The following is a 15,212-nucleotide window of genomic DNA, read 5'->3' on the forward strand; positions in this document are numbered from 1 at the left end:
ATTATCAGTTCTTCCTTTCTACTCAACATGTTTCCAGCAATATTGCTGGCCTTCTTGATAGCTTTTCATTTCTCTCATGGAAACTTGAAATTGAAAACTGCTTTCGATATTTTGGATTCAAACTGACATGATGAGGATGCCAAAGATTCTTAGATAAAAAAATATCACTTGCTAGATCCAGATGCTCGGCACCTTTTGCAACCAAATTTTAAAGGAGTGAAGATAATATAGCTCTCTTAAATAAGTTTACAGCAGGCCATCCCTGTTTGTTACCACATCGCACGGAAGGGATGCTACTTCATGATCACATAATTCAAATCCCTCTGGTCTCAGACCCGTCCTGTCTTGAGGAACATGACTTGGTGCATGGTTTAATGATTTAAGCATTTGGCTAACAACATAATTTAAAAAGGTATGGATACTTGAAACTACAGGAACGTATACAAACACACTTACCACTTATTTCCTGTCTGGGGCTTAAAGTTTACATGTTCGTCACTTGTACAATTCAGCTTCAGTCCCCTGTCTTCTCACAGAAGACGGAAACGAGGATTTACATAAACATCAACTATACAACATACTGGCATAAAATCCTTATGAACATAAACTGATCACTTGCCACATCCCATAGTCCATTCCTTGCATGCTTCGGCAGGACCAGGGAGTTCAATGTGGAACCAGCAATAGAAATCTCGCATGGGGAAGCACAAAGAGCACCTTCTATTTCTGTACACTGAAATACTATAATAAGAGAGCGAACATATCATGCAATAAGCCCGCCACTCTACATTCTTAACCTTGTCCCTGTGTGCTTTGACACCAGGAAGTTGATGTTGGATTTGAAATAGAGATCTCAACACGAAACACCTCGTGAACAGCACCTCGGCGAAGGACCCCCAAGACCTCTTCCCCTTTGCCTGTTAGAAGATCTTCCAGAGAAACCCAACAAGAACAAGACTCATCCCTCATGCGGAAGCCATAAAACCACCTGCCAAGCTTCCACCATTTAACATGCACTTTACGCTCTAAGATGTTGCAGCCCACCAGCGTGTCCATAACACGGTCAGCCTGCCAACCGCAATGCTCAAATATCAGAAAAGAGTCATTCACTCAAACAGCATATATGATTAGAAAAGATCTTGGTCCTATAAAGGGTTAAAGTGCCCACAATGAGACACAAATACGAAGCAAAGCACTTCTAACATATTGATGCACATGGGGTACATTTTAACAATAACAAGTTAGCCAGTCCTGCTTCTGCTATTGATGCTGGCTAGTGCCTTAAGGATAGCTCCTTTTTTCTCTCTCTTTGATCTTCTATCTGGCTAGATTTCTTGAAAGCCACAACATTAATCTCAAACAAAGCCTAATTGACCTGTGCTAGCCGCTCGTCAAATATAAGCTCCCAATCAAGTTTTGGAACTACAAAGCAGATTGACTTGCATAGCTGGTGAACTGACTTGACCAAGCCCACAGTTGAGCTGCAAAGGAATCACTTTCTTGTCCCCTATCTATCTTGAAGACACACAGCTGTCAGATTTACAAAAACTTTGTACAATAGACAGGCTTTTCTAAGCATTTACGAGGGATTGCTTGAATGTGATTTGTCATGGTAAGGAGGCCCAAAGGAGGTTTCTTACCAAAGCATTAAAGAATGCTATCATCCGCCCACATACATCCTTCTAAATTGAAGAAACAACTGACTTGCTAAATTAGACAGAACATAGAGTGCAGGGGTACTTACCGGCATTTCAAGGCAGAAAATGCAGTAGTGCAAGCCAACCAAGTTAAGGAGCACATTAAGCTTTGGTTTGAAAAGGAACATCTGCACATCTTCAAAAGAAAGCTGCATGGAACTCAAATCTTCAATTGCTTTTTGATAGTCCCCAACATCAATTGATTCAGACAAAGAACATTGCTCCACAAACCCAACTACTTCGGCAGCACTACCCGCCTTCTCTCTGTGCATCCTTATATAAATCTCTTTCCACCCCTACCTCCACACAAAACTTTCAAATTAGCAAGCTCACAATGGCATACTTGGCAATAATTTGTCACATTTTATACACAGCCACAACAGTCTTCTATCAAAGAAGGCAATCTCTTTTCTTTTCCGTGGCATTTGAATCATAAAGAAAGTGAAAAAGTACACTGATAATAAAAACCGTGAAATGAAATCAACATAAAGCAAACTACCTTTCACCATAACTAAAGCACCTAGAAGCTTTAATCAAAATTCCATTACCATTATTCAATAGCACATCTATAATAAGAAAAACTAACAAATGGGCTTCTTTCATTTTAACACGAATCACTAACAGATTCAAAAAGCACATTCATAGGCAACATTCAATAACACAGCTTGAATGAAAATAACAATAAAAGGGTTTGATTCATTTCAACACGTATCACTATAAATAACAGAATTAGCTGATTGAAATTACAAAATTCACTGATAAGATTGAATAACACAGCTAAAGTGAAGAAATAAAACTGGGTTTGCTTCATTTTCACAGAAATAGCTGCAAGAAACAGAAAAAAGCGATTAAAAACAGAAAAGATCAAACCTTGGTGTTGGGGTCGAAAGAAGAAGAATGAAGCGAAGGCCATCTCTGTTTGGTAAGTGACTCCCATATAGAATCGGACCCACATGAGTCCCTCCAAAACTGAGAGCAACTACCCAATGAACACAGATCCAATACCTTCAAAACATTTTAAAAAAAATATGAAAATATCAATTTTTACATTTAAAACAAATGAAAAAAAAAACCATTGTGGTTGCAAAAAAGAAGGAATTGAATGTTATTTCGAACATGAAGAGATGATGCGATTTTGAGGGCAATATCAAGAGGGAGAGTGCGTTGTATATTTCTCTCTGATTGTTTCATTTTGATTATTCCCTGATAGAAGCAGAATTGAATTGTTTTTTTGGAGAAGAATTGGTCCAGTTCTTATGGTGATGAGACGTAAAATCAGAGAGAAGAAGAGTGATAGGAGGAGATAAAATACAATACTGGTCCCTGTTGTTTAAGTTCTTAATCATCTTCACCCTATAGCTTTGGTTTGCTCATTGTTGCCCTTATTTTACAATTATTGGTAGCATCTGCCTCTGTTGATTTCGGGTTGTGGTCATATTTTCTCGTGTGCTGTGGCGGTAATGACAAGTCAACTTGCATCCTCCAAAAATTAACTATCAATTTAATCGTTTTTTTTAATTATAAATTAGTTTTAATGATTTGTTTTAGTTTTTCTCAATGAGGTTATTTTTATCTTGGGTTATATGGTTAGTAAGTTGACTTGATTTATATTATTTTTTTAATTAATTTTTTAATTTTAATTACATTATTCAAGATTTAATAATTTATAATTTGTTTTATATTGAGTTATTCCAGTTTTATAATTCGGGTCGTGATTTTGTCATGTTAACTGGGGTTAATTCAAGTTATTTATTTTTAATTTTATTTTTTAATATTGATTTATTGAAGATTGTATTTCATAATTTATTTTAATTTACTTTATGTTGAGTTATTTTATTCTCATGACTCAGATCGTCGTTTTAGCATACTAACTAGAGTTAATTGAAATTATCTTTTTAATTTTATTTTTTAATATTAATTTATTGAATATTGCACTAATTTGTTTCTAATACCTTAAAAAAACCAAGAAGAAAATATCAATTTTTTCATTTAAAACAAATGAAAAAAAAAACCATTGTGGTTAAGAAAGAGAAGGAATTGAGTGTTTTTTTCGAACATAAAGAGATAATGCGATTTTGAGGGCAATATCAAGCGAGAAGGTGCGTTGTATATTTATATCCTTGATTTTTTTTTTATTATTAATGTGAATATTTAATGTACAAACTCTTAAATTAATTACTATATAAATTTCCATTAGCCATAAAAAACACACTGATTGGTTGGTTTTGATTACTGCCTTGATAGCAGTGTAATTGAATTGTCTATAGGAGATGACATGCTCCAATTTTTATGGTGATGGGAAACATTCTAACAGCACAACTTTTAAATATATTTTTTCAAGGTTTGATGACAAATTGAATATTAACAAAAAGTTAAAAGCTGATGGTGATATTACTGTGCTCTAAAATACAATTTGCTATTTATTTCAATAATATAATTATTATATTGTCCCTATTATTTTCTCTTCCAGAGTAGGATGATTTTTTTTTTCATGACATAAATATTTTTTGAAAATTAAGTGGAGTTATTTTAGTAATTATATTTTTAAATGCGAAGTAAAATAATGAATGTAACTTTGGAATAAAATAATTCAATGCTTTCTACACAATGATATTTTTGTATTTTCATGTTTGGTCGAATAGTGGAATTATGACATTACCCATGTCATTCCAATTTTTTAGCCATGAATTCAGGGGCTTTGTAGTAATTTTCTCATGGTTTGTTTGTGATTGTTAATTGGTCTTGAGGGCATTTTTTGTTTTGTGCAATTAAAAAAATCAAAAAAGTTGTTGGCGCGTGCAAAGCACCTGCTAGCGCATCAACAACTCTGCTGACTTCAGGCTGCACGTGCGGCTGACTCTAGTGGCTAGACTGATGCTTTTAACGCATCATTGGATTTATCTCACCATCCTTTCCCTTCCTGGATGACGCGTATATGGTGGTTTGGCGCAGTCTGGTTGGAAATGTCTTTTTTTTTTCCTTCTCTTTCTTCTTGGATTTACGTGTAGGCCATGCCAAAAATCAAACCAACCCTTCAATTGATTTTTTCTTTCGATTCAATCCCTCTTCTTTTATTTGTATTTTTTTTATTTATATTGGTTGCTTCTAATTGGGTTTTATTTTTTTATTTCACCCCTGGTCATTTGATTTTTGAAATTTATTTTCAAATTTGGTACTCACTCTTTGAATTGTTATTTGTTTTGTTTTGAATTGTTTTCTTAATTGATTTGTTTTTTTACAATTTCACCATAGACATTTATTTTCAATTAATTTTTTGTCAAATTTGATCATGTTTTTTTTAGTTGCTATTTTTAAATCATTTTCTTGATGGATTGGTTTTTTACAATTTTATCCATGAATATTTAATTTCATTTGATTTTTATATCGGATTTAGTCTCAATTCTTTTAATTGCTATTTTTTTTTTGTTTTGCATGGTTTTTTTATTGATTTGTTTTTCTCAATTTCATTCATCAATGTCAAATTTAGTCCTAATAATTTCTCAATTTTTTTGGTATAATTTTGTTTTTTTTTTCAAATTTCATCTTTATTTGGTTTTTTCCTATTAGATTTTAAGCCTATTTTTTTGCTGCTCCTTTACTTTTAAAAGTTTTTTTTTATTAGCATTGTCATAATCCAATTTTGGCCCTTTGGCTTTTAATTTAATTTTTACAGGGTTTTAAAATGAAAAATTAAAAGATCAGAGATTTATTTCGATGAAAAGTGTTATTTGTCAACTTCTGTGAAAATTAAAGACTACAATGTGCTTTTGTCATTCTATCTTTATCTTCAAGATAATCTCTATCTTCGAGATAATCCTTGTCTTTAAGATAATGATAGTTATCTGCTTTCAAATTTGATTCTTAATCAAATTCAAACTTCAAAAAAGAGAATGAGTTTGATTGAAACTTGGTTTCTCACACGTGAAGGGACTCTGACAATATAAATATAGATCTCAGGGTAAAGAGGGGAGACGATTAAAGGGAGAAAACCCTAGGAGAAGGCCATTACCAAAAACCCTAAAAAAAAAAAAAAAAGATATTTACAACAAAAAAAAAACTTAAAAAAGAGCACGGCCGAATCCTAGAGTACTAGTCACCGTTGCCCCCTCCCCCCAGCTTTATTTTCCTCCTTTTCTTCCCCAGTCACCAAAAACAGCCAGAGAAGCCCTTCGTGGCTTTTCTTTTCCTCTTCGGCTTGAGACCAAAACCGCCACCACACCAGCCTTGGCCTGCCATCTCAGCTGAACAAACATCCCCAGCCCCACCATCGTCTTTGTCCCTTCATCTCAGAACTGAAGGTGATAGAATATATATAAAAACCAGGAGCATAGGAGACGCAAGCTCAACACAGCGGACGAAAGCGCAGAGACGAGAACCGGCATTGACCATCGTCTTCACAGTCTTCAGCAACCAGCCTCCAGAACCAGAGGCAGCAGAACAAAGAATCACAAAAGAAAGGGGACGACACCGAGAATGTGGTAGAACCAGAGACAGAGGACAGAAGACGAAGAAGAAGAAGCAGAGGACAGAGAGATAAGTATATATAGAGAGGGACAGAAGGAGAGAGGTAGAAGGAGAAGGAAACCAGAAATAAAAAGGCAAAGAGAAAGCAGACCAGAAAAAAAGGAACGTAGGAGTGGAAAGTTGCATTAACCGGCCGGCCCTCCATTACCGTCACCACATCTTCAAGTACAGCAACAGGTAAGCTGTGTTTCCCTCCCCTTTCATTTTAATTATCATGTTTCTGTAGCAGGTGTGCGTGAGCAGTTCACGCACGCCTGCGGGTAAAAAAAAAGGGCCAGCCGGGTCACTGGCTTGGGCCAGTGACCGGGCCGGGCCGCTGGGTCCAGCCCAGCCCCTATGGGCTGAGCTGGACCCAGCCCAAAAAATAATAAAAAAATAATAATAAAAAAATAGAAAGTGTAGAAATAAAAAATTTTGCATGTCTTAGAAAAAATATATTTTTATCTACTTATTCAATGATATCAGGATCATGAATAAAAAAGAAAATATACTGATTTTTTCATAGCTACGAATTTTTACCAACGCCAGAGTTGGAATTATTCGTGGTGGAATTTTTACCAACGAAAGAGTTGGAATTATTCGAGATCGAATATTCACTAGCACCAGAGTCAGGAATATTATAAACAAATCATCATAGCATAAGCGAATAAATGTTTAGCAATTTAAGACAAAATCAGCAATGCAGTTTGCCTTAGACAGAACGTTTAAGGGGTGATAATATCTTTTCTTTTACGTAACCAGTCCCGTACTATAGAATCTCTGTTGACCAGTTAGGGTTTCTAGTGACCATAATACTAGGTGGCGACTCCTTAAACAAAACATTTTCCCCTAAAAGAACAAGATGCTAGATATCTATTCTTTTTCAATATCGATATTTTTTAATTGGTCGCCGCGATGTCCGGGTGTGACAAGTATTTTTTCGACGATTTCATCATTCAAAATTAAATTGGATAATATTTAAACTTTTTAATTGAACTCGAGTCTATGATTTAACAAGTTGCAGGTTTTTAGATTAGATAAGGTTTAGGAGGTTCACTTGTAATTGCTTTGTTTTTTCCTTTTTTTTTAAGTTTATGTTTTTTTTTTTTTGAAGTTTGACTCTTTTTGTTATAGTTTTCCTTCAGTTAGGTTAACATCGAGTTGTTTGATAATCCAGATAGGTTAGGGTGTTGTTCTTTCTATCTTTTTCTTATTGTTTTTTTGGTCAATTTATTGATTGTTGTTGTGTTTTTTTTTTCATATTATTTAAATTGCCACTTTAACCAATGACTTTGGACTTTTTTTTTATGATTGTCATTTTTTTTTACATAAAAAAATTATTGTTTCATCTGCGGCAAACGCAGGCAACATGTCTAGCACTTAACTAGAAATTCAACATAAAACTTTTTTTTAAAAACAATTACTATAATTTCTATCAAATTTCTGGCAAGTTTCTCCTATACAGGAAGATTTTAAATTATTGAGTAAGATTTGTTTCACTTCTTTAATTTCTAATCCAATCATTCCAGATATAAAATTACATCAATTATATTCATTATATTACATTAATCCTTATGAAATTACACAATAGCAATTATGAAATTCTCAAAGAAAAATAAAAATCAACATACATATGTAAAAATCATAAGAATACAAATATAAAAAGGAGAAATTATGTACATATATCAATAATCAAAAGTTTAACAAATACATTACAAACCTAAAATATACATAATTTACCTAGTCTATATTAACAAAAGTGAGATAATGTAAGATTATGCTTGACATGAGTGGGATGGTCCTAAAAACTACAACATTAAAATATAATCACTTAAACAACTAATAATAACTAATACACTGAAAAATATTATAAGATCTTTTTTTTTCTTATTTCAACTTGGAAATAAAATATTTTCTATCATATGTTGATTCTCTTTTATTAACTTCCCACACTAACATTATAATATTATTAGATATCCATAACTTGGGGTAATTTCTTTTTGTCTATATCAATGTTAAATTGATATCATTAACAATCGTCTGGTTAATCAAGAAAATGCTGGCACCATCTCACTAGTATCATTAGCTACCATTTTCCTGGATAGTTAATCAAAAGCTTTAAGGAACATGTCGATGTCAATGTCAATGTATTCACTTTGACATCATTAGTCTCTTTTATTAGAATCGACTAATCAAGATCGAGTAAATGTTGATATCAATGTAACCCATTAATATTATTAGCTTTTTGAATTGTGGAATAGCTTATCAAGTCCTTTATGATACTGTAACTTATCATTCGGTAATGTCGATGTCAACGAACCCCTTGACATCACTAGCTTCCATATTAAGAATAATTAATCAAGTTTTTCCATCAATTTCCTTTCTTTCTTTCTTTTTTCCCATGTATTTGACGACCTTCTATAATAATATAATAATATAGGAAACATAATAAAATAAATCTAATAACTTTATTGGTGCTAAAATTACAAAATATAGGTGCTAGGCACCTATTTATGGTATGTGATGTCCCAACATGAATTCTACCCTATGGTCTACCAGTCGAAGTATCTCTATCAAAACAAGATTAATTCATTATCATAAATTCTCATAACCTTGGGAACATAACTTGGTATTTTATGACAAATTTCACATCTATAATCTGTCATTTTTTTTATATAAATCTTCCAATTAGAATTCTCTAAAATACATGATTACACAATCTCTCAATTTTTACTACTTCTCATACTCATAAGTAATTACAATTTCTTGTAATTAAATACCAACTATCAAAGCTTTCAAATTTCTTAATTTAGTCAACCCTAAAGGTTATAACTTTGTTTTTGCTTCATTCATTTATTTCGACTTCACCTCACCATATTTTTATCAATATTAATTATACTTAATATAATTAAAACACAATTCAAGACTTATCTCATCATAATTTATTTCAAAGTCCTATTCCTACATGACAATTTCACAACGCCTAGATAAATTCATGAATTTCATTTTAATCATTACTTCCATCTTAATTCTCACTAAACACATCATTTCTACATATACAAATTATGTACTCAATTTCCCTTAAATTCTCCCTTTTTGGTAGCCCCTCCAGACTCAATTCTCCCTAAACGTATCATTTCTACAAGTACAAATCATTTACTCAATTTCTCTAAAATCTTATCTTTTTGGTCACTCTCTTATCCATAGAAAAACACATGGTTCTTTCAAAACTTATAAAAACCAACACTTACCTTATGTTTTCCATGATCAAAATTACCATTTCAAACAAAAAAAATATCATCATAAATAATTTCTCTTATAAAACCCTAACTTCCATAATAAAATCTTAACTAATCAATTCCAAATCTTGTCAAAAATCAAAGTTACACATAGTTAAAAGGAATCTTTACCTATTAAACATAAGAAACAAGGGAGAAATTGCACTAGAACTCAAGCTTTTAACACTTTCTTCTTACTTCCTTTATTTCCTTACTTTAACGCCACCTTACCCTTCAAATTCATTACCTCTCACTTGATTTCCTTCACAAGTTCGATGTTTTTAGGTGTTGATTCTTCAAACTTTCAAGATTTTCTCACTTCCTTTGTTTTCTTAAGGTTTTCTAAAGGTTTCTAGCATGTTCTCATTTTCTCTTCCATTCTTTGAAATGGCTGGCAACACAAACGCAAACACAACAATTTCATCACTTTCCGTTATATCTCTCCTTTGTAGCCTTTTGTTTTTTCAGTTAAATATTTTCCAGCTTTTAACACTTGTCATCATAAATTTTAAGTTGGGCTATTTTGAATTTCATTACATGATAATCCAGTACCTTTTTTTTCTTACATCACTTCCATTAAATTTTTATTTGCAATTCTGTATTTTTTTATTTTTCAACCATTTTTCATATTTTTATTTTTTAAGATTACACTTAAACCTTTTATTTTAAATTCCCTTGATCCAATACCATCTCCTTATATGAATATTCAATTTAGCTACTTAACATAATATTTACTTCTCTGTCCTTATGAATTTTTATCCAAGAGTTTACAAATATAATACAAGAGACAAGAGTGAGAAAAGGGGATAAAATACAATGTTGGTCCTTGTGTTTTGGGTTTGTAGTCGTCTTTACCCTTAAGCTTTTGATTTGGTAATTGTAACCCTTACACTTACAATTTTTGGTCATGTTATTAAACTTAGGCCGATGAGCTAACCTGAAACCTGACCCGATTTGGATTTAAAAAAGAGAAAGTTAGGAATTGACTGAATCAAAACTTGATCAAAACTTGGTGTTGAGTTAGATTATAAGCTAAGTTGAGTTTAAAAACTTTGATTTTTTTTTTATCATGTTAGCCTTTATAATTTTTGTTTTTAGTCTAATTTTATCATATGATTTTTTTTTGTTTCATATTTGTCCCTATGATTTTAGTTGGATTTTATATGCACGAACAAGAATTGTAAATAAAGGGTAATAATGACTAAATTAAAAATATAAAGAACTAAGGATTTAAGAAACCGTTTGGAAAAAATTCAAAATTTTTTTTGTTAAAATTTAATATGGTTTGTATGTTTTGGATCGTTTTGATGTGCTGATGTCAAAAATGATTTTAAAAAAAATAAAAAAACATCATTTGCATGCATTTCACCACGAAAAGTTATTTGAAAAGCAACTGCTACCACACTGCCAAACATACTCAAACTACATGGAGAAATCAATGCATTGCACCATAGAAAAGGTAGGAGAAAAAGGAATAGCAATTAGATTTCAGCAACATCAATGTTGGGTGAAGGAGGTTTAAATTGATCTTGGAAGAAAATGATTAAATTTTTTATCATTTGTTTTTGTGTTATAACTTGTTTTTTAAATTGTTTTTTGCCTGAAAAAATATTAAATTAATATTTTTTAAGTATTTTTGAATGATTTTAATGTGTTGATATTAAAAATAAAAAAAATCTAAGTAAATACTTTTTTAATATATTTTTTAATTAATTTTTTTTATAAAAAAAATACTCTTTTGCAACAAGATGCTAAACACACCCAACTCATCAAAACTCGTTGATTAACAAAGCACAGGCTTTTACTTCAGTTCTTGTAAATCCCTCACTGGTTCTGGGACTCCGACATAGACTATAAGGCAACACTTGGTGAGCAAATGAAACTGATTTGGACAAACTATATGAGTTTGAGGCTGAATGAAAAGAAATTGTTTCATATAGTTATGGATAGAAAGAGAAGAAATGTGAATATAATGGGTATGAATGGTAATTTAACTGAATTTTATAGATATTAACATGAACAATTAGATTTTTTAGATAATTATTTTATTCACAACTAAAATAAGGTATGAAAATTTCCAAACTCAACTCGAAATTTAATTCAAACCCGATTAACACACACACACAAAATATTTATATATTTCTTAAATAAATAATATATATATATATATATATATAAATAATTTGTCGCACACATGTATAATTTTGAACATGTGTGTATATTTGAATAATAAATAATAATCAGGTAATAAATACCCAAGTAAATATCTAAGACTCAATAAATAAAATATTAAAATCTATATATTTTTTTTATAAATAATAAATATAATAAAATCTCGACTCGTGAATATTATTGTTTTTCAAAAATACAATAAAACAAGAACACACACCCAAAACAAAATTTCAAACTATGATATAATGCTTCGATGACACATAGAGTAAAAACGTCTTTAGAGTCTCATTGGAAAAGTTATAACTTTTAATTGTAGTTTTTAGTATGGATGATACCTATGATTTTTACGGTTGCTATAAATTAGTCAATACTATGTGATATTAAAATATTTTATGTTATGATATACTCAAAAATAAAAAAGCTTCAGTTTTTGACTTTTGATTTCCAAATGGCTTTCAAAATGCTTTTTAAAATTTTACCAAATATGTTTTTCATTTCCTTTTGAAAAAGAAAACTTTCAAAGCTAAGAACCATGAAAATCCAAAAATCCTTGTTTACCAGCTGAGTTTTTTTTTTTTTGGTAACCCGGGATGTCCGGGCCAGCTTACGCGCACCACAACTAATCCCCGGACCCACTGAACACCCTGCAAGCCCAGTAGGCAGGTAAGACACCGCGGGGGTGACAGGCGTGCACGCTAAGGCTCGAACCCAGGTGACAGAGGCAAGAAAACCTTGCCTCTGCCGCTGGGCCACAAGCTTTTAATAGTTCAAGTGGGGGATAGCAAGGTAAAATTTCTATGTATATATTTGGCATTGCGATATAGTTTATTTTTTTAAAAAAAATGTTTTTTAATTAAAAATCTATTAAAATAATTTTTATATATTTTTTATTTTTAATATCATCACATTAACACCATAAAAACACACCTAAAAAACAACATCAAAAATATTTTAAAAAACAAAAATTACAGATTATCAAAAAACCACATAATATTTGATGTCACACATCTATTTCTTTCATCTAGTACTTGGAATATGTGTTGTAAGTCAGGCTCATGGTCATGGTAAAAAGTTTACAAACCATTGCAAAGTATGCGAGGCCATTTGTAAAAATCATGAATATCATACTTGTAAAATCTGGCGGGATTCATGATTCATTCAAGGTCTTTGTCATAGGTTAAACAAATCAATTTAGGTTGAATCTGACCAATCTAAAATAGTATTATTTCACATTTTAAAAGAAAAATAAATGAATTTTGTGTTTTTTCTAAAAATCAAAATGTGTCTCACTTGAATTTTAACTAGGTTACCTAGGTTATGATTGACCCGGTCACCTTCCACCCAGTTGGATATTAACCAAAACTCTAAAACACGTGGTGAATTCACAGTAGCAATAGACTCAGTTTACTTCGGATTGGAAGGTTAGGAGATGGGGGTATTAAAAGATTGAACATAAATATTGTTGTTGTTGTGATGTCGCGGTCGCACAAATTAATTACCCTAGCTTCAAACACAACACACAAAATAGTATAGAGCAAGCAAGGGGTCGATCCCACGGGGAAGATTCAGGTCAGATTTTTACGCTAGATGATATGCAATTTGGGGGGGGGGGTTGGATGTTATCTAGGCTAAAGCAAAAGAAAACAGAAAAGTATCAAACGAAATTTAATAAAATCAGAAAATTATCATGAGAACAAACCTTGGTCACAAGCACACATCCACCTACAGAAATCAGAACTGATCATGGAAACGAAACATCAATTTATATTCTGAATATTTATCTCTTCTTAACATTGGTTAGTTAATGGATCCGCCGTATAACTAACCATAACCATCAAATAACCACAGTGTCCGCACTAGTAATTTAATTCAATGGCAGCCTTAAGAACTAGATAAGTTGATTAATCAAGAAAACATAACTGTCTGCAGTCTATGTTTGATTTGATTGAATGTTCTCCCTAAGATTAATAACGTAGATCCGCCACAATTATTAAACTCAGTTGCTTCACAAGTTCATATACCACAACTCCGGTTTTGATATCAAACTTAGCAATAGATTGTCTACAATAATAACTTAGAGTCCGCTCTAGCAATTAAAATAAACAATCATAGGAAAATAAGCATAGGAGAAAAAACATATTCATCATATAAACTGAAAAGAAAAGGTAAAATAAATCTCACAGTTCTTGAAATCCGAAGGTTTTCGTGTCCTTGCAACCAAGAAAAAGTGTTTAGCCTTGCATGTTTGTTGAACAACTAATCAAAAAGAAGGAAGAATGCATAATTTGGTGTTTCTTAGAGGAGGGGGGTGTTTTTCTCCTCTTGGCTGGCTGCCCCCCTTCTCTTCTCTCATTCTTTTTATATCCTAGGAAACCCTAGGTCTCTATTTTACAAAATAGTCCTCCATTAAGTAGACTGTTTACATTTAAGTACTTCAATAACTATTTTTCTAAAAAAGAAGAAATAGCCTTGCATGAAATCTTCAAGCTTTGACTTAGAGGAGCTAAATTGCTGAAATAAAAACTTGGATATCGGTTTAGATGCTTCAGAACGTAATTTGGACTCGTTTCTTCACGAAACCTGTTTGCTGGCAGAATTCAGATGTCATCTTTGAAAAATCATATCTCTATCATATGACATTGTTTTTGGCTGAAATTTTGAGAGTTTATAGACCTTTGAGTCATGACTCCAAAAAAATTGAGTTTGCATCAATTGGACTTCTGTAGCTCCAGATATTCAAGTTGGAATGGCTGAAGGTCAACACTGGCAGATTGCGAGATTTGACTTTGAAGGCTGCGATTTCCATGCACTTCCTTATTTTATTTTCTTGCCTTAGATTTCCAGAAAGGTATGGATGTTAGATTTTTAATGCCACTTGAATCACTTCATTTAAACCTCTAGAGCTCACGCTCTGCACAAAACATCGATTGAAGGTCAAATCTGCCAATTATCTCCAATTTACTTCTTTTTGCATCTTTCATCCATAAGTGCCTTCAAAACATAAAACAAAGAATATCAAGGCATTTTATATATAAAACATAGGCAAAACACTAGTTAAATGTGGGTGAAACTATCGAATAATATGGTTGCATCAAATACCCCCACACTTAGCTCTTGCTCATCCTCGAGAAAGGATAGGTAAAATCAAATTGAAGTTAAATTAAATTAAATCACTATGACTAATCTTCTAATCTCCCATCAATATCCAAGAATATATGCATTATAAACAAGAACACAATTAAGAAGGATAAAGAGTATAAATTTTCATGAATTTATTTACATGCAAACTTCAAAATTCAATTAATCATCGGGATTTAAATGAAATCTATGCCATGCCAAAGTGATAGGTCCTCTCATTGATATACACTCCAACACTCACGTGTTTAAGGCTTATGTGTTTAAATCTCTCAAATTCAATCAATGAATATGTTCTACCATAAGCTTGCTCTTCAATCTCATCTCCATTACTAACATATTACAAACAATGCATGAATCAAAAGGTCTTATTTTCTGGTTGTAATGGGCTAAGGTTAAGGTGAGGTAAAAGAGAGTAAAAGAAAAG

The 15,212-nt window shown here is 32.0% G+C and overlaps 1 protein-coding gene across 1 annotated transcript; it reads right to left on the reverse strand.

The window, feature by feature from the left end:
- Positions 1-439: 439 nt before the first annotated feature.
- LOC7454260 (uncharacterized) lies at positions 440-2,981 on the reverse strand. Its single transcript, XM_002312717.4, has 4 exons — positions 2,814-2,981; positions 2,568-2,702; positions 1,745-1,993; positions 440-1,068 (listed from the first exon to the last, which is right to left on the reverse strand). Exons 1-4 carry the CDS (start codon positions 2,886-2,888, stop codon positions 793-795), a joined length of 735 nt encoding a protein of 244 aa, XP_002312753.1. The 5' UTR covers positions 2,889-2,981; the 3' UTR covers positions 440-792.
- Positions 2,982-15,212: the final 12,231 nt, after the last annotated feature.

Source organism: Populus trichocarpa, chromosome 8 (genome assembly GCF_000002775.5).
Source record: "Populus trichocarpa isolate Nisqually-1 chromosome 8, P.trichocarpa_v4.1, whole genome shotgun sequence".
NCBI classification, from domain to species: Eukaryota; Viridiplantae; Streptophyta; class Magnoliopsida; order Malpighiales; family Salicaceae; genus Populus; species Populus trichocarpa.

Excerpts from the sequence above, each read along its gene's own strand:
- LOC7454260 (XM_002312717.4), bottom strand. The coding sequence starts at position 2,888 with ATGAAACAATCAGAGAGAAATATACAACGCACTCTCCCTCTTGATATT. Across the intron at positions 2,703-2,813 it reads AAATCGCATCATCTCTTCAT|GTATTGGATCTGTGTTCATT; the intron begins GTTCGAAATAAC and ends AATGTTTTGAAG. Across the intron at positions 1,069-1,744 it reads TTTTCTGCCTTGAAATGCCG|GCTGACCGTGTTATGGACAC; the intron begins GTAAGTACCCCT and ends TGCGGTTGGCAG.